The sequence below is a fragment of the Oryctolagus cuniculus genome, chromosome 16 (assembly GCF_964237555.1).
Source record: "Oryctolagus cuniculus chromosome 16, mOryCun1.1, whole genome shotgun sequence".
NCBI lineage: Eukaryota > Metazoa > Chordata > Mammalia > Lagomorpha > Leporidae > Oryctolagus > Oryctolagus cuniculus.
This window is the reverse complement of record NC_091447.1, coordinates 46664996-46686131: the sequence shown is the minus strand read 5'-3', so window position 1 is coordinate 46686131 and position 21136 is coordinate 46664996. Positions and strand designations below refer to the sequence as shown.

Genomic DNA, 21136 nt, shown 5'->3' with positions numbered 1-21136 from the left:
CGCCGCCGCAGCTCGCAGACGCCCCCGGCAGGAGCGGCCCCGCGCGGGCGCCGGGTGCGAAGGCGGGGGGCGGGCGCAAAGGGGCGGGGAACCCCCCCACCCCGCACGCCCCGGCGGACTGGGAAAGTTGTCCTTAAACACAATCCGTCGCCAGCCCGCGGCGGGGCAGCCTCCGCGGCGCCGCAGCATGCGGACGCGCTCGGCGTCCCCTCGGAGCTCCCGGGCCGCCGCCGCCGCCGCCGCCGCCGCCTCGGTCGGAGCAGCCGCCGCCCGCACCAGGGGCTCCGCGCGGGGCGCCCGGGCGCTGCGTCCCCCGCCGCCTGCCGCCCGCTCCTTCCCGGGAGGGGGCCGTCGCTGCTGCCGCTGAGAAGCCGGCCCGCGTTCCCGCCGCCGCCGCCGCCGCCCGCACCCACATGGCTTGCTACCTGGTCATCAGCTCCAGGCACCTCCGCAACGGGCACTACCGGGGCATCAAAGGCGTCTTCAGGGGACCGCTGTGCAAGAACGGATCTCCCTCTCCGGTAATGTGCGCGCACGCACGCGGGCTCCCACGCTCGCCAGCACCGGCACCCGCACAAAGGGCCGTGCGGAGTCCTCTGCCGGCCCAGCGGGCGGGTGCGGGACCTCCAGGACAGCTCCTGCCCCAGGGTGGGGGGATCGTGACTGTCGGGGTACGCCTTTGCCCGGGACGCGGAGGGGCGTGCGTTCCCCGTGCGCTCCTGGCGCGGGCGCGGGGGTCTGCGGCGCCGCCGGGGGTGCGGGCGTTCGCGGACGCGGTCACCGCGGGGCGGTGAACACGGCCAAGGCTGGGCTCCCCCAACTTGGCGATTTGGGCGGCTTAGAAAGTTTGAGTGGCGCTTTGTAGGATGCTTTTGTGCCGCGGTGGGTGGCGATTGCCTGTTACACCGTAGGAAGACACGCTGTTGAAGACTTGCTGTGGGATTGCAGGGCTGGCGCAAGGTGCTGGGTGGCAGAAGTTGCTTGAAGCCGGTGCTTCGCGGTGCGGGTGCTGTCAGGGCAGCAGCAGAGTTCCTTGGGGAGCACCCGCAGGGACTACCGTGCAGTTTGAGGGATTGCCGTTCAACTTTCTCCTTACTCTTCCTTTTGTAAAACCCTTCTGTCCAGAATCTAAGGCTTGCGTGTGGTACTGCTTCTCTCTTTAGCACATACTGTAAAGTTGTAAAGATTCAGATGTGTTTTAAGAAGAAATGTGGCGGGGGGGAGTATTATTCATATTACTGATTAGAACAACTTTTATAGTTTAATGGGAAGAACAGTGGTTTAAGTCTGTATGAAAAAAAAGAGCAGAAGCTTAATTTGCCTGATTTTGTTTAATGTTAAGTACTTTCCATCAGTTTAACGCTTCATTAGCATGAATTATTCAAAAACTGCAATGTATTTTGAAAGCTTTTGATTAAGTCCTATATGTGGTTTGCATGTGAAATCTGAAATCAGGAAGTGCAAGCACCCAGATACCCCCAGGATTCTCAGGATAAACTCTTTGCTCACTTGCTTTTATGGGCGGTAAAAGGAGATTGGTCCTGGGCCCCCTGCATGACACCTGCACTAGCCTTCTGGGTTCCCCGGGCCTGGCGGCACTGTAGCTGAAGGAGGTCCCTGTGCAGTCATGCTGAGCAGCAGGTCTGCATCTGTTGTAGGCTTAACGATTGTCAGCATTGGAGTTTCTGTAGTCTCAGCAAACCCCTTCGTGTGGAACAACCCATGGTGTTAGGAGAGCCTTTGAGGCCGTCGCTGGCTGTGCCCCAGCCCTGCCCTGGGCTGTGGAAGCCTGCGTCAGGTGCTGGTTGTGGTGTGTGGCTTTCTACTTCCCAGGGTGAGGGCAGCCTGCCCTCATAGACCCTGCGTTAACTCGGTCTGTAGACGTCAGTTAGAATGGCCTCTCAATCTTCCCCAAATCTCCAGCATTCAGATAGGACACGTCTCTCACATGGTCAAAAAGGGCCCTTCCTTCCCAGTTCTGCCACTCATCTGCCAGGATCGCGCCTGGGCCCACGGACAGCTGTGGGCGAGTGTGGAGGTCAGGAGAGAGCCCAGCGGCCGCTCGGCAGGGCTCAGCAGGTGCCGCTGGCCCACGCCCACGGGACGCAATGTGTGTCTGCAGCTGGGCCGGCTGTCCCGCTCAGGCACAGGTTCATTTCCTCAGGCTGTCCTCTGACTCACTGCAGGATTCCTTCCCACACGTGTACCTTGGTGTTCTTCCATCACATGCACATCGTTTAAAAATATTCGTTAGCTTGTTTGTGTACTTCCTCAACCTGATCTGATTTACTTTGTCTTCTTTTAAATTTTGTCATGGATTTTCATGGCCTTTTCAAGGTTTTGGACGTTTCTCACGTGAGCAGGGCAGTGTGCGGAAGGTAGCTGTATTCATTGATTCTCTGTCACTGCCGGCTGTTGGGACAAGTCTCGCAACAACTTCAACAATTTGCATTTCCCTTTCTCTTGCCTGAGTTGAAGGGCATACTGCCTTTTGGATCCTGGACCCTCATGCATATTTGAATAGTTTCTTGGTCTAGATAGGCATGTTGCTTTCCTTATTATTGAGTTCTGAAGGTTGAAACTAACTTCTGTGCTTATATGTAATTTTTAAAATTCCAGCTGTCCCACCCATAACTTTGAGGTTGACTTAAATGTATTGATTCCTCCCCTCAGTATAAATATTAAACAGATTATAGTCACTAAATGCAGGCATTGGTTGTTAAAACACACAGCTACTCTGACAATGCCTTTTCTCAGATTTAGTGCTTGGAACGATCTACATTTAACCTCTGTATCAGTGACTTCATTTCTTATTTCCTCTCCCTGAGACTCAGTTTATCTAGAACCATAGATTGAAATACCGCTCATGGATTTAACTTCTAAATTCTGCATTGCTCCAACTTCTCCCCTTGCTCTCACCTTTATATTTATTTCCAGTTTTTCCTCTGTTAACAGAACTTTTGAAAGTAGTACACGGTCTTCATATTCAATACAAATATATTTATTGGATGATGCTATTTTGTAGCTCTTTTATAGAAAGGAGAAAAGCCACAATTCCTTATAGATGTAATGAGTTTCTTTTGTAGTTATGATATAAGTACACCTGATAATAATGGATTTAACCTTTTATTGTCTTATAGTCTTGGTTATATATTGAAAGTATTATATATATATAAGGATATATATGTTGTGTTCAAGTCACATGTCTGTAAAATCTGAACATGGGGTAATAAAAAGAAAACAAGAGAGTGATTGTATTTTCTAATTCATTTAGAAGTAATATTGAATCATTAGGTGGAATTCTTATGATCTATGCCTAATGGGATACTTGAGACATAAATAAAGCATTTTACTCCAAACAATTTTTGCTGATGAGTAATTTGAAAATCCAGAAGTGAATTTCCTCTTCTATCTTCAAATTAAAAACATGGAAATATCTTACCTAAAAGCGTATTTCTTCATTATACAGACCATGTATGAAAAGCTAGTGTACTTCATTTTCATACCAATTAGAATGTGAATAATTGACTTGAAGTAGTTTATGTTACTTTATTTATTTTTTTTATTTTTTGACAGGCAGAGTGGATAGTGTGAGAGAGAGAGACAGAGAGAGAGAAAGGTCTTCCTTTGCCGTTGGTTCACCCTCCAATGGCCGCCACGGCTGGCGCGCTGCGGCTGGCGCACCGCGCTGATCTGATGGCAGGAGCCAGGTGCTTCTGCTGGTCTTCCATGGGGTGCAGGGCCCAAGCACTTGGGCCATCCTCCACTGCACTTCCTGGCCACAGCAGGGAGCTGGCCTGGAAGAGGAGCAACCAGGAAAGAATCCGGTGCCCGGACTGGGACTAGAACCCGGTGTGCCGGTGCCGCTAGGTGGAGGATTAGCCTATTGACTCGCGGTGCCGGCCAGTTTATGTTACTTTAAATCCAGGGAGAGATTAAAGAAAAATGAGAGAGTATTACATAGTGATTATTGGGAAAAGCCACTATTTTTTAAAAGTGCATCCTACTATGTTTTAGGATGCTTACCTTTGACCCTTTCTTAACTGTAAAATAATTGGATGATAACTAAAAATCAGTATGATCAGTGAGTGTACACACACCCTCTATAGATAGATTTTAGATAGTGTTTTACCATCTAACATGTTAACGGTGAACTTTGTTAAAATAACTTAAATATTTATTCAGATAGTCTTTACATGAGTTCATTTTTGTAGACTTGTAAGGTCATATTTGAATTCAATGTAATAACATAAAAATATATTCGAATTGATTCTTAGTTGTCCTGTGGAGTCTAAAATATCATCGCATGCTTAGATTCATTTGATGTGGTTTGTTGTAACTTAATCAGATACCTATTAAATGTTAATATAATATAATAATGTTAATAGTCATAGGTGTATATTTTAATTGTGGTATGCATTTAACTTACCACTTTTTGAAGTTCACATAGGGTGCTGTTACTTAGGAAGTGGTATTTTCTGAGAGCACCATAGTCAGAGTACAGGTGGGAAGGCCTGCCATCTTCCTCTAACACACTGGATGTGAAGGGGACTCACGGGATTGTCACCGGAACAACAGATCAGGTTCCTTGGACATGTGCACATGTGTGTATGCATATGCATGTGTGTGTATGTGTGTGTTGAGTGATCTTATACTAATTATCTGAGTTGTCAACTAGAAGGTGATGCTATATAAACAAACAGCTTAAATTTACTAAAATCCTATAAAACTCTCTTTTAAAAACTGCAAATGTGTATCTGTAAATGGAAGTTTTGGGAAAGATGGATTACCTTGAAGATGCGTCTGTCTGGAGAAGTGCTTACAAGAGGAAGTGAGCGCAGTTAGTTGCATCCTGTTTTGCTAATGTCTCTAATATTTGTGTATATTTTCATTATGCTTATTAAGCAAATACATGCTAACACATTCAGAAGTGCTCTCACACTGGTGCACTTTTCATGTGCCGAATAGAATTAGGAAGACATGCCCGCCTGTGGAGAAGTCACCTGCCTTCTCTTATTGAGTTCATGAAGACCTGATACTTTCACATGAAGCTTTCAGATGTTTTCAATAACGCAGACTCAGTTACAATTCTTATAAAACGTACTTTCTTTTTTATATCAAGTATCACATTGAACACCCCCTTCCATCTGGTTGCCCTCTGTCCCCTTTGTGCTTTAATGAACCTGTAAGCAGCACCTGTGCCACCTACAAAGTGAGACCCTTCTAGGACTTAAACAAATTGGTGTTTATTCAACTTCAAAAAGTACCTTTGAAAAGAAGCTCAAGTGTATGAGAGCCATGGTTTGTAACTTCTATTAGATTATTTGACATTTACTTTGAAATTATAATTTGAATGTTTGTATCTTATATCTAAGATCTATGAGGGTACTTCAAATTCTTGGAAAATGCATGCAATAAAAAAGTGTGGATTTAAATTTTTTTAAGAAAAATAAACTTATCTTTTACTTCTTCCTGGAGGATCCTCATGCAATTAAAATAAATTCTCAATTTTAGCTTTCTGCTCCATAATTTTGAAATAAAAAATATCATGTTGGCATCGTGTGTTGGATAAGTGGACATGGTAGTTTATATGGAGCTTAATCATTTGTAGTTTTAAAAAAGTATTAGTTATATTAAATCTTTTTTGTATGTACATGCACTCAAAAATACATTTTTACTCTGAGAAGGGTAACTAGAACTTGAAATGTCATTAACTATAAGGCTGTATGAGGAACAAGGAGAAAGAAAAGTACTGTATGTTCCATTTAACTTTATCAGGTACATTTCAGTGTACAGTTGACGTGTTCAAAATTACATCACCGCAATCACTCGCTAGTGTATATTTTGTAGAAAATAATTGAATTAATGCTGAAAAATGCTACTTCATTAAAATATATTTTGTTTGTAAATTCTTTTAATGAATAAAATTCAGGTAACTACAAAATGGCAGACAGATCATAGGGCACAACCTTTCTATAGATAGTAGTCCCAGATCAGGTTTGCTTAGTGGGTAATGCCTGGAGAGAGAAATGAAATACATTGTATGTTTCCATGAAAAACTAGTTATGGATGCTGATGTTGTGGCATAGTGGGGTAGGCCACCACCTGCAGGGCTTGCATCCCATATGAGCACTGGTTTGAGTCTCAGCTGCTCCACTTCTGATCCAGCTCCCTGCTAATGCTCCTGGGAAAGCAGTGGAAGATGAGCATGTCTCTGGGCCCTTGCACCCATATGGGAGACGTGGAAGAGCTCCCAGCTCCTGGCTTTAACTTGACTAAGTCTCGCTATTGCAGTCTTTGAGGGATAGAACCAGCAGAGGGAAGACTTCTCCCTCTCTGCCTCTCCCTCTGTTTCTCTAATGCTGCCTTTAAAACAAATAAAATAAATCTTAAAAACAAACATGCATAGAAAGAAAACCAACAAGCTAGTTGTGGTGATGACTGGAACACACCAGTCCTCAAGTTACACAGCCTTCCAGTTACACTGGAAGTCCTTACCTAGCTGCACAAGAAGCTCTGGAAAGTTCTGACTGAATAGCATTCCTGGTTGTAACTGAGACACTCTTTGCTTATTGAAAATAAAAATAAAAATTGGAAAAAGAATATTATAGCATGCTTAAAGTACAAAGGATAGGTTTTGGTTTACCTTTTAAAATATTCATTAATGGATTTATTTTTCTCAAGATGATCACATAACACGTATGGAACCAAACTTCCTTTGTTTGAATTTGGTACGTAAAGTCTGAAGTTTGCTTCCGAAGAACTGACGTTGCATTTTTCTCTTCACAGAAGAAGGGAGCAACATAACGAATTGTGTTTTGTTCTGTTTTTTCCTTCTGTTTCTTTGGCTGATGGGAAGCCCAGGGAACAGTCTGTGACTTAGCAAAGTTATACTGTTTGAGGTTGGCCTTCTAACCGACCGGACATCCTCTGCCTGCCTCCCTACCTCTTTCCAGTCTAACTCTGATCTTACATCCCGTGGCTCTTACTCTTTTTAAATTTCCATTTCGTTGTTTTAATGAGTACAGTTCCTTCCAGATGACTTTGGTCTGTGTTGAGAGCAAGGCAGGCTACAGATAAATAATAAAATACAGAATGTCCCGATACAGGGATGGCACTCTGGATTTTGCCCTGGATGGCTCTGAGTGTGATTCATCAAGAGCATTCATTTTGTTCATTTCTAGCAAGTGTAATTAGGGCTGCCAATTTTTTGCTCTGACAATTGGCAAATTCCCTTAGGCAACATCTATTTCACTTTCGTGTGGGTGTTAGAGGCGGAATATAGTTTGTTTGGAAAAGGATGCTGCCCATGTGTGTGGTTTTTTTTTCCCCCTAAATGATCTCCCTCTCTGTTGTTCTTCTTGCCATCGATCTTTATTCCTTTTATTCAGACGGTTACCACATAATTGTTGGCACGCACTTCTGGCGCCCAAGGCACCAGCCCCTGGGAATGCTGAGTACCGCCCGCTTTCCTTTTTCCACCAAGCAAGTTTCTCCCATGGTCGCCATCCACGCATAGCTCGTCTCCAGCTCCGAGCTGAGCTTCCCCCATATCTCAGAGCCCACCTCCCAGAGTTCCTCTCCGCCTTGCTTCCCACAGCGATTACTCAGCACTCCACTTGTCCTGTGTACCTCCTCAGCACAGATAAATACAGTCACTTCCCCTCTCCCCTCACATATGTTCTTCCCAGAGCTCCATTTTGCTATGCATAATTATAATCCTCAACGTCTTTCCTGGCAGGCAAAGGCTATATGCATTTCCTTTTTGTGAATAAAATAGAACCATAGTCTACAGAGAAAATGACCACGGGGCCTCTTCTCTGAGTAACGGAGATTCCAGCCAAGTCTGACCCTCTCCCCTGTCGTCTTGTTTGATCTGAATGTGAACAGACGTGAGGGTGGCCATGCCAATTATGTTTGCATTATCTGGAAATGTTCAAAATCTGAGAGTCTTCATGGTCCTGCCCCTGCCTGCCTCTCTGCTTCCCACTTTTCCCCCATATGCTGTTTTTGGCCTAGTGCTTGATGTCCATTGAGTGTTCAGTGAATATTAACAAGTATTGTTTCTCGGCTTGTGTGTGTTGATATGTAAGCACACATAACATGTTGCAATAGGTGAAACCTGGGAACGTGTCTGACAAAGCTCTTTCTCGTATGTTAATTTCATGGCCTCCCTCTTATTCCTGCACCTGATCCTGTGCTCCAGTTACCGGAACTGTTCGTGTTCCTCACAGTTAGATGTTTCACCTTTACGTATTGCACTTGCTGATCTTGCTGCCCCCAATCCCTTTTCTCTTCATTTGTTGAGCCATATATTAGATATTCCTACAGTCTGCATTAAGGAGTGTAGTTGTCACGTGAACTCTTTGCGGAGTGCCCTGGTACAGATTGAGTTCTTCTTTCATGGGCTGCCATTGCACCCAAGGCCTACCTGACTATCACCAAACAGTATTTGTTTATTGGTGTTGATTTCACTGTTGAAAGTGAACTATTTGGGGGATTCCTGCTCTCTCTTTTATATCCTCAAAGCTGAGCACAGGCTCAATAGAAATCTTTTGAATGAATGAGTGGTTGCATCAATAATTGGTGTTGGACAGTGACGTACTAGGTTCTCATTCAGGGCACTGGCAATGATTTGTTTGACACCGCGGTGTAGCTGATATGAGGAGTACTGGAAATTGCTCTGTAGTCACTGATTTTAATGTTTATCTTACACTTCTCAAGCTGCTTCGGCTCAATGAGCGCATGTGAATACCTCTCAGGCGCCTTCACTGCAAGAGGATCCCACATCATTGGAGATGGCTCTTCAGTTTTGTTATATATTTGTTTTGAAATTAATGAAATTTAAAGAAATCTGAAGTATATTTTTAGGGCTTATAAACATTAACTTATACAAATCTTGATTTTTATATTTTATTTCCTATGCTCTACATGGCGATATCATCATTGATACTGTTGGTTACCCCCCCAAATGGCTGTTACAGCCGGCGCACCACGCTGATCTGAAGCCAGGAGCCAGGTGCTTCCTCCTGGTCTCCCATGTAGGTGCAGGGCCCAAGCACTTGGGCCATCCTCCACTGCATTCCCGGGCCACAGCAGAGAGCTGGACTGGAAGAAGAGCAACCGGGACTAGAACAGGCACCCCAACTGGACTAGAACCCAGGGTGCCGGCGCCGCAGGTGGAGGATTAGCCAAGTGAGCAGCAGTGTTGGCCCATAATTTCTTGATAGTCCAAATTCTTTTTGCCAGATGTAGTGACATTCTAAATGGAAAGTTATTTTGTTAGGTTTGTATTGAAGAATAAAATAAATCATACACCTTAAATATACAACTTTTTTTTAAAGTTTTATTTATTTATTTGAAAGTCAGAGTTACACAAAGAGAGAATGAGAGGAAGACTCTCTTCCATCCGCTGGTTCACTCCCCAGATGCCCACAATGGCTAGAGCTGTGCCAATCTGAAGCCAGGAGCCTCCTCCGAGTCTCTAACATGTGTGCAGGGGCCCAGGCACTTGGGCCATCTTCTACTGCTTTCCCAGGCCATAGCAGAGAGCTGGATCAGAAGTGGGGGAGCCAGGTCTTGAACCATTGCCCATATGGGATGCTGGCACTGCAAGCCGCGGCTTTACCCGCTAAGCCACAGTGCCGGCCCCAAGTATACAACTTTTTAACGCACCAGATATGGATACATAATATTCTAGGTTCCTTGGAAACCTCAGATGTGCCCCAGATCAGCTTCAACATTTCTCCAAAGGCAAACACAGTCCTAACACAATCAATTATGAAGTGCCTTATTTAAAAATAATATTAAAATTAGTTTCAGTAAAGGACACACATATCTGCAGCTCCTTTGGGAGCCAACTATTGAATCAGAGCCCTCTGTTTTCAGTGGGTAGGCACCAGGGTTGGCTTTCATGTGCTGTGCATTTCTGGTTCCCTTTGACAGACCAAAGCAAACTTGGTAAGGATTTGAAACAAATGAGTGAGAGAATACTGATTAGATAAGAGTGAATAGATTTATGATGATAAAACTCATGGATTATATCCAAGGTGACATCTGTGAAGTGTTCAATTATCTTCTCTTTAATATTACCTACTGAAATGCAACGATCTGACCATCGTGTAGATTGGGAAATCACTTGCAAAGTGGTTCAGAATGCCTCTGTTGAGTCTTTGTCATTTGTGAGATGTGAATTATGTATATAGTAGCAAGAAAACAGTAAATGATTAAAAGAAAGAAGTTGTTAGTTTGGACTTCTCATAAAAAGGAAGTGTATATGCAAATGATATGTAAACTTTGTCAGAAAAGTTATAATTTCAACAGCATGCAGAACGATACCATGTAAGTTTGTGTCTCCATAGAAACAGAATGTGGTCAAGAAGATTATAGGTAAAGTCGAAGCAGTGCTCATGATAATCAGTCCTAATCTAAGTGAATTTAAACATATTGAAAGAATTTTGTATTTTAAGTCAAATTTAATGCTCTTCTTCCAATATCTGTGTACTGCCTACTGTGAGTTTAGCAGTTAAATATAGGATGATGGGATGTTGCTGGGAGAATCATTGGTGACAATCACTGATGGTTGTTGTCTTATCATCATAGAAGGAAGATTTGTGTAACTGTGTTATAAAGAAAAAGTAATATAGTCCGTTAGGTGTTCCTTCTGATAGGTCACTTTGCAGCATGTGTGTGTGTGTGTGTGTGTGTGTGTGTTTGATCGTCAGGATGCATTCCACACCTGAAAGTGACACAGAAAACCAGTTCTCTCATTCGAACTAGTGAGAAAGCACGGCTGGAGAGGAATGGTAATTGGCATGAAAATATTCATGGAATGTGGGCTTGGGTAGACTTATTAATACATAAGCACCACTTAGCTGAAGGTCATAGAATTGACTTGAGTGCACAATAACCGGAATACAAAGTGTGATCTGATTATATGACAAAAATTAGGGTACAGAAACTTCGAATTCTTCATTAAGCCACTAGTATAAGGCAGAACATGGGATTTAATTTCTAATCTTGATGAGGGCTGTGTTTTGTTGAGGTGTGAATAGAACTGCAACCACAACATTTCTAACTACTCTGGAACTGCTCACTGTTGGATCAGTGTTTTTCAAGTTGCTGGGTTTTGCTTGTTTGTTTCCTTAAGCTGCAAAGACAAAATAGATGTAAGCAGAATGACTTTGTCTAGAGGTGATAAAAAGTCCCTCTTCTCCCTCAGGGTCTGGGCAGGAAAAGTGCATTCAGCGGAAGTCCTAGAACTGTCTGAGCTGAACACAGTGTGGAAGGATCAGGAAAGATGAGCAGCTGGGTGCGCACTGTGTCACAGCAGGCGAAGCTGCTGCCTGGGTTGCCCGCATTCCACATCTGAGTGCCTGCGTGCAGTCCCAGCTACTGTACACTTCTGAACCAACCTTCTGCTAATACCCTTGGGAAGCAGCAGGTGACGGCCCAGGCGCTTAGGTTCCCGCCACCCCTATGGGAGGACCAGATGGAGTTCCTAGCTCCTGGCTTTGGCCTGGCTTAGTTTTTGCTGTTGCAGATATTTATTTTATTCATTTGAAAGACAGAGTTATAGAGAGAGGCAGAGACAGAGAAAGAGAGAGGTCTTCCCCACCCGCTGGTTCACCCCCAAATGGCCGCAATGGCAGGAGCTGAGCTGATCCGAAGCCAGGAGCCAGGAGCTTTTTCTGGGTCTACCATGTGGGTTCAGGGTCCCAAAGACTTGAGCAATCCTTGGCTGCCTTCCCAGGCACATTATCAGGGAACTGGAAGTGGAACAGCCAGGACTTGAACTGGTACCCATATGGGATGCCGGCACTGCAGGCTGGGGCTTTAACCTGCTGCGCCACAGTGCTGGCCCCTGTTGCAGATATTTGAGATCTCTCTCTGTGACACTCTGCCTTTCATATTAAAAAAAAGTTAAAAGGAAGAAAGGCGATTACTTCCAAATCCTTATTTAGTTACATAGATCTTACCTGGAGTAACTCAATTAGCTTTTGGAAGCATTGCCAATTACTTAAACTAAGAATTGATTTTATATTAGTTTTAGTCTATGTTTGCAGTTCTTATGAAAAACTCTAAAGTGACTTTGGGAGCTCAGTTCTCAGGAATATCTACGTGGACAGCAAATACAACAAATCCAAGCACACACGTACAAGAAGGACAAGGCGTTTTTCCTCTGAAATAAATGTCCAAGTTGGAGGGGGGAGGCCCCTTTGAAAGAAGTCAGATGCAAATTAGTCAACCTGATGGGCAGGAACCTGGGTATAGAAGGCTGGTTTTGGAGAAGCCGAAGATTTTTAGAATTCAAGAGAGAAAATCATTTCAATTCAGAGTCACAGTCATTCATTTACTCATTTGTTCAATTAATCATACATTCAACAAGTGTTTGTTTAGATTCTTCTGTGTGCCTGATACTTGCTGGCTATGTGGCAGATCTGAAAGATAAATTGTGCCATGGGAGGAGAAGATGTATGTCCCGTGAACCAAATAATCCTGAGATGTAATGCTACCTACAAGCTTTGGGAAGTGGTCACACTCCTTTGGATAAAAGAGAAATAAGGAGTGGAGGGAGGGGTCATCTGAAATGGATGAATCCGTGTTGTCATGGTTTCGTTGGCCCATTGAATTAGGTACCTAGGTCAAGGTTTAGAATTAATGTATATCTCAGTAATTCTAAGCTCTTATCTGTAGACATTCCAGTTTGCCTCTGGTTTTGTCTTCCTAAAGATTTGTTAAATTTGTTTCTCATTTTGAAACTTTAGCCGCCTGCATGAGATACAGGAATGAGAGTAACTGAAGACAGGGTTCTTGTAATCCTGCTGATCTGGCTATAGGGTGCAGCCTACACACCTGCACCTGCAAAAGTTTGGTCAGCTGAGGACTAATGGGGTATTGTCAGTGTAGAACCTAGAAGAAGGAGAATATTACAGCACGAGATGAGGCTTCGTGTGAGGACCCCAGGGTTCCCTTTTTCTTAAGGATCTTTGTGTAGAGAAGGAATGGTTGGCCACATCCATATAAAAGGTCCTGTCTCTGTTTTGTGGAGAGTTTTCCACTCCTAGTGGTTGATGACAGACATTTCAATTTAGATGCTTCTAAATGAAAGTGTACCTAAGAAACATCTCTTCAGCCTGCTGGCTATTTACTATTCCATGTGAATTAAGAATCTGGAATTGATTCTCCTCTTAATCTAATTCCTGAAGCGTTAGGTCCCTGGGGGGGGGGGGGAGAGAAGGGAGATCACGGATAGGGTGACAGAAATTTTGGATTGGTCCCTGCTAGTGAGGTTTAATGGCAAATTCTGCTTAGTGGGGGCTTTAGAGTCACAAAGGGGAAGCCCCTGGTAGATAGATGGATGATTTAAAGGAACAGGTGCTGGTTTGCAGAGCTCTGCACTGCCCTGCTTAGAAGATGTGCACCTGTCACCCCAGGTTCCCAGTGGAAAATTCTCAGGGGAATTATGGCTTTGCTCCATGGCTGGTGGAGTTCATATTCCCAGTTTTCACAAACCGTGTCTCGGCATCCTTACTTCCTGCATGCTGGTGATCATGAAACCCACAGAGCGGCATGGTGTCCATCCTACTGAACACTATGCACAGGGAATGAAGACAGGAAACCAGTTTTTACCTCATGGTGGCCTATTTATAAATGCCTGAGTTCTTGAGAAGTAACTGATGTAAAAAGATATAATAAGGTGATGCTACCTAGTCCTAGAATTAGGGAAGATTTCTCTGGTAAGTGATGGCTGATCTGACACAAGACGATTGAGAAGGGCTTACCCTGACACAAAACCCTGAGGCAGGACCCAAGGGATATCTCTCAGGGGTGGGGGTGGGCTGAGGGGCTGTGGGACTGCAAGCTAAGGTATGACTACGGGTTAGGACCAGTCATACAAGACCATGTACGTCATGTAACAAGGAATTAAAGATATTGCTTCAGGTAGACAGATGTAACGTCACTACAGAACAAAACACTTTAAATTCTGTCATCCTGGTACTCGATCTCCTGGTTACTTCCTGGTAGTCACTAAATGAGTTAGACGGTGGCTAAGACTTCGTCATTGTTCTTATTTGCATTACAATAATACTACACTTGTAAACAAGAAAAAATTCTAAATTTTAATCATTAATTTAGTTATTTGTGCTGTAAGTTCATCATAGATAGATTCCTTCTTACCATGAGAGGAAAACTGATGATTAACTTTATAGAACTGTGTGCAAGAATGAGGGGACCTAGAGTTCTTCCAAAATATAGTGGTGGTGGTGTTGTGTTAGGGTCGTCTGAGGTGGTTTGGCCAAATGGAGGCTTTACGAATTTCAGGTTTGATGAATGTCATGTTTCTATCAAGAAAACCAAGGAAACTGGAACTTTTTAGAGTGCTTTGAATGAATTATAGAAACTGATTTTGTCTTTGTTAAGTAGATTTGATCATTAATATAACATCACTGAAGAGCCAAAGTAGTAATAGCCTAACTGCTTTGAAGATGATGAAGCAGCAAATGAGGACCACTCCACATACCTGAAATGCAGGTGCGGCCACTACAAAGGCGAGTCCTCTCCGATGTTGCTTTGTGACAGATGTTGCGTGTGTCTATATTTATTTAAAAATTTCCAATAAAAACTTTGAAATATGTAGGGTTTTGTGATATAGTTGGTGTCCATATGAGCATCTGCCACATGAGGATGGGGGTACATTCTGAGCAGTGCATTCTAGGATCTTTCATCATTTAGAAACAACGTAGAGTGCACTTGCAGAAAGTTAGATAGTCTAGCTTAGTAAACACTGAGGCCATATATTATCTATCCATTCATTCATCTAGCTAGCTAGCTAGCTGCCTATCATCTGTATTTATCCATTATTTATCCATTGTCTATCCATCATCTATCTATCTATCTATCTATCTATCTCTACCTACCTACCTACCTACCACCTTGATCTAACTGATTGTTGCTAGAGCCATGATGATCTATACAATATGAGATCAAATCAATCATAGGAGAAAATGATGCAATCAAGACACAGTAAATACAGATTGGACAAGGCTGCTGTGGGCATTATGAGAAATACTGTTTCATGGGAAACTCTTGTTTGTACTCTACAATAACAATAAAAAGTGTAGTGAATACATAAACCAGTTACATGGCTTTTTTATTACCATTATCACATTTTATGGATTGTACATTCTTGTATTGCTACAGTTTTACACACATGGCAATATCGCAGGTTTGTTTAATTTACTCCTGTGTGACATCACAATGGCTGTGATGTTACTAGGTGACAGGAATCTTTCTGTTTGTTAGGATCTTATGGGACTAGCATCATGTATGAATTCTATCATTTTCCAAAACCTTATTATGCAGCACATGACTGCATTTTGCCTTGTTTTATTTTGTGCTCTTTCTGCCCTGCCAATTTTAAGGCGAGAACATGGAAATGTTCCTTTTTTGTATTACGTTTACGGATGTGCTCAGGGGTATTGACTTTAGAGTTTGTAGAGCTGGTGTGATGTTCCATACCAGCCCTAACCAGCTGTGTGACTGCTTCACCACCCTGAGCCTTGGGTCACTCATGGCTGATATTATTTGTCTTACTTGTCGTAGAGATAATCGATGTTAAGTGCTTAGCCTAGTGTCTGCACATAGTGTGTGCACAGTGAAAGGTAGCCAATGATTCTTCTATCACAGTGAGTGCGTTTTGTTCAAAATGGATTTCCAGGACCTTTTAACCCGTTCCTGGCACTGACTGGGAACTTTACACGTTTGTATCAAATTGTTGGTATTGCTGCTCTTGCGGGTGTGCTTCTGAGACAGCTCTTTACTGTGGTTGTGTTTCCTGGAGAAAAGCTCAGGCATGGGAACCAGTTAGCATTCTGTTTAACACAAGTGTTGCAAATCAGCCCAGTGTTTTCACAACCTCATAATAAAAATGCTCCGTGTGCCCTACTTTCGATATACAACTTTAATTCAAGACAATGATATATTGGAAGTGACTTTTCTATTTTCCTTGGTGTTTTTGTCAGAGCAAATTGAGTTAAGTAGACGAATTGTTTTTATGATCCTGCTGCCATGTGCAGGGGATTTTTCTCTTCTTTTCTATAGGGATAGATATTTAATCTAAAATTACTGTCTGTGCTGGTAAGCATCCAACCTCATTACTTTCTTTAAATGTGTTTTGCTGCCTTTGGAAATTCTTGTGAGCCAATCAGGTTCTTCCTCTCCTCATTCAATTTTTTCCTCCAACAAAAACCTATTTTAATAGTAAATAATTTGAACCGAGGAAATATTTTATGGTGAAGGGCTGTGCATGTTACACATATGTTAATACTGTGAAAAAATGTTGAGGTCTGTGTGAAAATTTAAGCTTTTATATACATACTTTCTGGTCTTAGCATGTAAGAAAGTGTTCAATCAAGGTATATCATTTGTCTTTTCATGTTGCAAAAACATCTGTATCATGGTTTGGGCAGTATAAGAGAAATCGTTCTCAGCTTTTCAAATGAGGGACTAGCATGCAAGGAATTGCTTATAAATGTGTTGAAAATCCTGAAGGAGAGAAAGAGAACAGGGTTGTTACCCAGAGTCCTAACTGCTGGGAAGTCGCTACCACCCACAGGGCTAGGGGGCCACCCGAAAGTGGTATTACCTGGATCCCATACAACTTGCACTTTGTTGGTGGTGCAACTTCCTCACCTAGGGGCTCACAGTCCTACAGGGACTACGGGACGCACTGCCCAAGCAGTGGGCACTTACCACTGTCGCTGTGGCAGAGGACGGCACGTGCCTGATGCTGTTATCGTGGGTACTAAGATGCTGAGACATCTGGAGCCAGAAGCAGAAGATAGAAAATCATGGCTTGTTTCCTTCTCCCAACTTCCACTTTCCTCGGTGCTTCCCATTGGCAGGCCCGCTGGAAGCCAGCTGGCTAGGGGCTCTGGGAAGTGTACTTCTCAGGCTCCTAGCCAGTCCTTTGCAGCTTCCAGCCCCAGAGCAGAGTGGGAGGGGTGAGAATGGAGCTGAGTACCAACGGACAAACACCCAACACAGAACTGATATCACTAAGAGGGACGGGCACCAACTAATGGAGATTATTTTCTGTACAAATGGGTGTAAATATTTGTGTTCCAACTGTGTTAGTTTCCTGTAACCGCTATAACAAATTGTCACAATGTTCGTGATTTGAAACAGCACAATGTATTACTATTTTTTCCAGTTCTGCAGATCCTGAGTTCTATAGAGTTCTTCGGCTAACATTCAGGTATAAGCAGAAGTGTCTTCTTTTCCAGAGGTTTTAAGGGAGACTCCATTTCTTTCCTTTACCAGTCGCTGGAAACTGCGTGCATTCCTTGGCTCGCAGCTATGTGTCTGTGTTTTCAAGCCAGCACGTTTTTATGTTGCCATCTCTGCATTTCTTGGCCACTGGGAAAAACTTTTGGCTCTAAAGAGCTCGTGTGATTAATGGGACCGGCTTGAATAATTCAGGACATTCTCCCCATTCTAACGTCCATAGTTTGAATCACATTTGCAGAATCTCCTTTGACTAGTGCAATAGCACTCACAGGTTCTGAGAATTAAACGGATCATAGTCATGGGGGAGAGAGGGTGCATTATTCTGCTTACACACACTCAGAATTTTAGATTCAGAGGCATATGTGGTTACTGATTATCACTCCATCAGACACACGCTCTCCAAAACTAAATTCATCTTCTTCCAAATGTGCTTCCTCCTTGGTTGGGGGCATTGTCTTCATCCAACAACCTAGGAGTGAAGCTTAAGAATATTTTGCTGTAATCCCTCATCCAATCTGCAAATCTGCTAATTTCTATTCCTGAATATTTCTCCAGTCCACACAAGCCCCATCTCTCTCTAACCATGCCTGTCTCTTCCCGATAAACGCAGGCATTTCTTGATTGATGGTGTCTGGCATTGTGCTAGCTGGTAGAACAACTGATGGGTGTAATATACGCATGCTGTTTGCTCTGATGGAGCTTACTGTCTAGCATGGAAAATACATATCAAACCAATAAACTGTGTTTAAAATGTCCTTTTATGATCTTTTGGATCATGTGTCTCTGGTTCAGTTTCCAAGAATTAGGGTGAATAGAGAGAGGACAATTGGCTGATTCAAAGGCAATCAAAATAGTACTTTTGTGTTTATGTTTCACTCTTCTCTGATTCTGGAATATAAAGATAGAAAAATATGACTGCTAAATTACATATCAAATATGGCAACTTAGTTTTAAATAAAACCAAACTAGAATGGCTGGAGAGCTAATCTTGATTAGTTGTTGTCTAGATGAAGAGTAGATGCAGATTTTTTTATGTCCCTAAACTAGAATGACCAAATCAGAATGTCTGCAGTGGAGCTTGTGATAATATGTTTTAAAGCAGTCCATGAATTTGTGGTGCACATTGCTTTTACGAAATTGTTGAATCAATGTTGATTCAGCAATACTTCTCTGATTTATAATATTGAGCCTGGAAGCCAGGGAAAGTATATGACTTGCCCATCTCTGTCCATTTGTAAAACCTGTGGGTATCCCTTGTGAAATTTCCCTGGTGACCAAATACCCCCCTGGATGCCCAGACCAGAGCCATGGTACCAAGTAGGAAGCACTTATTCTATGCCAGACGTACTGCATCAACTAGAAATTTCCCTAGGTTCTTGGTCAGAATTCAGAATGTCTTATGCTCTTGTTGCCAACCTAATTGTCATAATTATGGAAACTTCCAGACCTCTGCCATTCTTCACATGTTGTTTCATTTTTTTTTTACTTTTTAAATTACTTTTATTTAATAAATATAAATTTGGAAAGTACAACTTTTGGATTATAGTGGCTTTTCCCCCCATAACCTCCTTCCCACCTGAAACTATCCCATCTCCTACTCCCTCTCCCATCCCATTCTTCATCAAGATTCATTTTTAATTATCTTTATATACAGAAGATCACCTTAGTATATAGTAAGTAAAGATTTCAACAGTTTGCACCCACACAGATACCCAAAGTATAAAGTACTGTTTGAGTACTAGTTTTATCATTAATTTCCATAGTACAACACATTAAGGACAGAGATCCTACATGGGGAGTAAGTGCACAGTGACTTCCGTTGTTGACTTAACAATTGACACTTTTATTTATGATGTCAGTAATAACCCGAGGATCTTGTCATGAGCTGCCAAGGTTATGGAGGCCTCTTGAGTTCACAAACTCTGACCTTATTTAGACAAGGCCATAATCAAAGTGGAAGTTCTCTCCTCCCTTCAGAGAAAGGCACCTCCTTCTTTGATGGCCTGTTCTTTCTGCTGGGATCTCACTCACAGAGATCTTTCATTTAAGTCATTTTTTTTTTTTTTTTTTTTTTTTTTTTTTTTGCCACAGTGTCTTGGCTTTCCATGCCCGAGAAACTCTCGTGGGCTTTTTAGCCGGATCCGAATGCCTTAAGGGCTGATTCTGAGGCAGAGTGCTGTTTAGGACATCTGCCATTCTATGAGTCTGCTGTGTATCCTGCTTCCCCTTTTTAATTCTGTTAGTATTAGCAGACACTAGTCTTGTTTATGTTATCCTTTTGATACTTAATCCTATCTTTATGATCAATTATGAACTGAAACTGATCACTTTGACTAGTAAGGTGGCATTGGTTCATGCCATCTTAATGGGATTGATTTGGAATCCCCTGGCACGTTTCTAGCTCTGCCCTTAGGGGTAAGTCCAAGTGAGCATGTGCCGAACTGTACATCTCCTCCCTCTCTTATTCCCACTCTTATATTTAACAGGGATCACTTTTCAGTTAACTTTAAATGTGTAAGAATAATTGTATGTTAATTAAAGAGCTCAACCAATGGTATTAAGTAGAACAAAAAAAAATACTTAAAGTAATAACACAGTAAGCTGTAAGCTGTTCCTTGACAGTCAGGACAAAGGCTGATCAAGTCATTATTTCTCATAGTGTACTTTTTCTTGTCATATACTAATTGTGTTCATCGGGGTGAGTAGCAATAGATTTATGTACTTCTGGTTACAAATTCCAATGACATTACTACTTCATTCTTTAAGTAAATGTAATTAAGCAACCTGTTTCTTGTTACAAACATATAGCAGAAACCAAACCCCCTAAAACTTATGTAAGTTCGTTTTCTTCTTAAAATTTAGGTTCCTTGAAAATAATAATAAAATGTCCTTCGCAAGTGTATTAAGCCATTTAATTGCAGTGGTGGGGTAATTTTCTAGGGTTCCCACTATTCCCAAAGAATGTAGGTAGGATATTGATCATGCACATTAAAAGCTGCTGGGGGTCTAGTTACTGAACCAGAATATCAGCATTTATCAAAGGGAAGCTCAGATCATTCCAGGGGATGTTCAGAGCAGAAGCAGAAATCTGTTTAAGGACTTACCCTGTGACTATCCTTCTTGGAGATAATCTGGAATATCCTCACACGCTGGGCCCTTGTTGCAGAAGCACTGTGTATCAGTAGCTGGAATAATTGGCCTGACTTTCCTGAAGTCTCCCTAGGCTGCTGGGTGGAATTCAGACCCCATTATGCCCTAGCCATAAGGCTGATTGTCCTCACTGCATTGTGGAACAAGCAGCAGGTATTCCAAACTCTATTTCAACAAACACTTATGGAATTAACTGGTATTTTCATATATGATTTATCTCATTAGTATCTGGGTGCTCGTTCACTTTGCAGATGACAAAACTGAAGCCCAGAGGTTAAGGAACTTTCTCAAGGCCACAGTTACCCAGCAGACAATCTGATACTTGAACAAGTGTCTTCCAGCTTGTCAGGCGGCATACATTTCTGTTTCAAGAGGAAAATAAGACTTTACCTTATTTAAGCACAGTACAAGAAGTGATTGATTGGAAGAACTGTGGATTGGAAGGTTTGCAGGGAGGGGAAAATTCCTCAGCCCTCGGCCATGGCTGGAAATGGAGTCAGGAGCGAGGGTGTCCTTGTCTTAGCTGCTGTTTGCTTCTGACCTCAGCTTCATAATCTGCGTCTTCTCTGCCCCTGGTGAGCAGTGACTCCGTCCCTTCTCTCCTTCTCTCTCCTTCCTTCTCCCTCCGCCCCAGGAATTGAGCAGGAGGGGAGAGAAAAGGAGACGGGGAGAGGCAAAGGGCAGCACGGTGCTT

General features: G+C 42.8%; 1 protein-coding gene and 1 long non-coding RNA gene across 3 annotated transcripts in view; one reads left to right on the top strand and one right to left on the bottom strand.

Annotated features, from left to right (window-relative positions):
• Positions 1 to 268: 268 nt before the first annotated feature.
• Positions 269 to 21136, top strand: part of ZNF804B (zinc finger protein 804B) — a 537977-nt gene continuing 517109 nt past the window's right edge. For both annotated transcript variants that reach the window (XR_007922261.2, XM_051852999.2), the window contains exon 1: positions 269 to 521. Coding sequence is in view for 1 of the 2 variants with exons in the window: in XM_051852999.2 (XP_051708959.1) it covers positions 414 to 521 (108 nt within the window). In the remaining variant the exon portion in view is untranslated. The remainder of the gene's footprint in view (positions 522 to 21136) is intronic.
• Positions 15055 to 20629, bottom strand: LOC138845909 (uncharacterized). The gene is made up of 3 exons (XR_011383225.1): positions 20397 to 20629; positions 16756 to 18180; positions 15055 to 16548 (listed from the first exon to the last, which is right to left on the bottom strand). It is a non-coding gene; the product is annotated as an uncharacterized lncRNA (long non-coding RNA).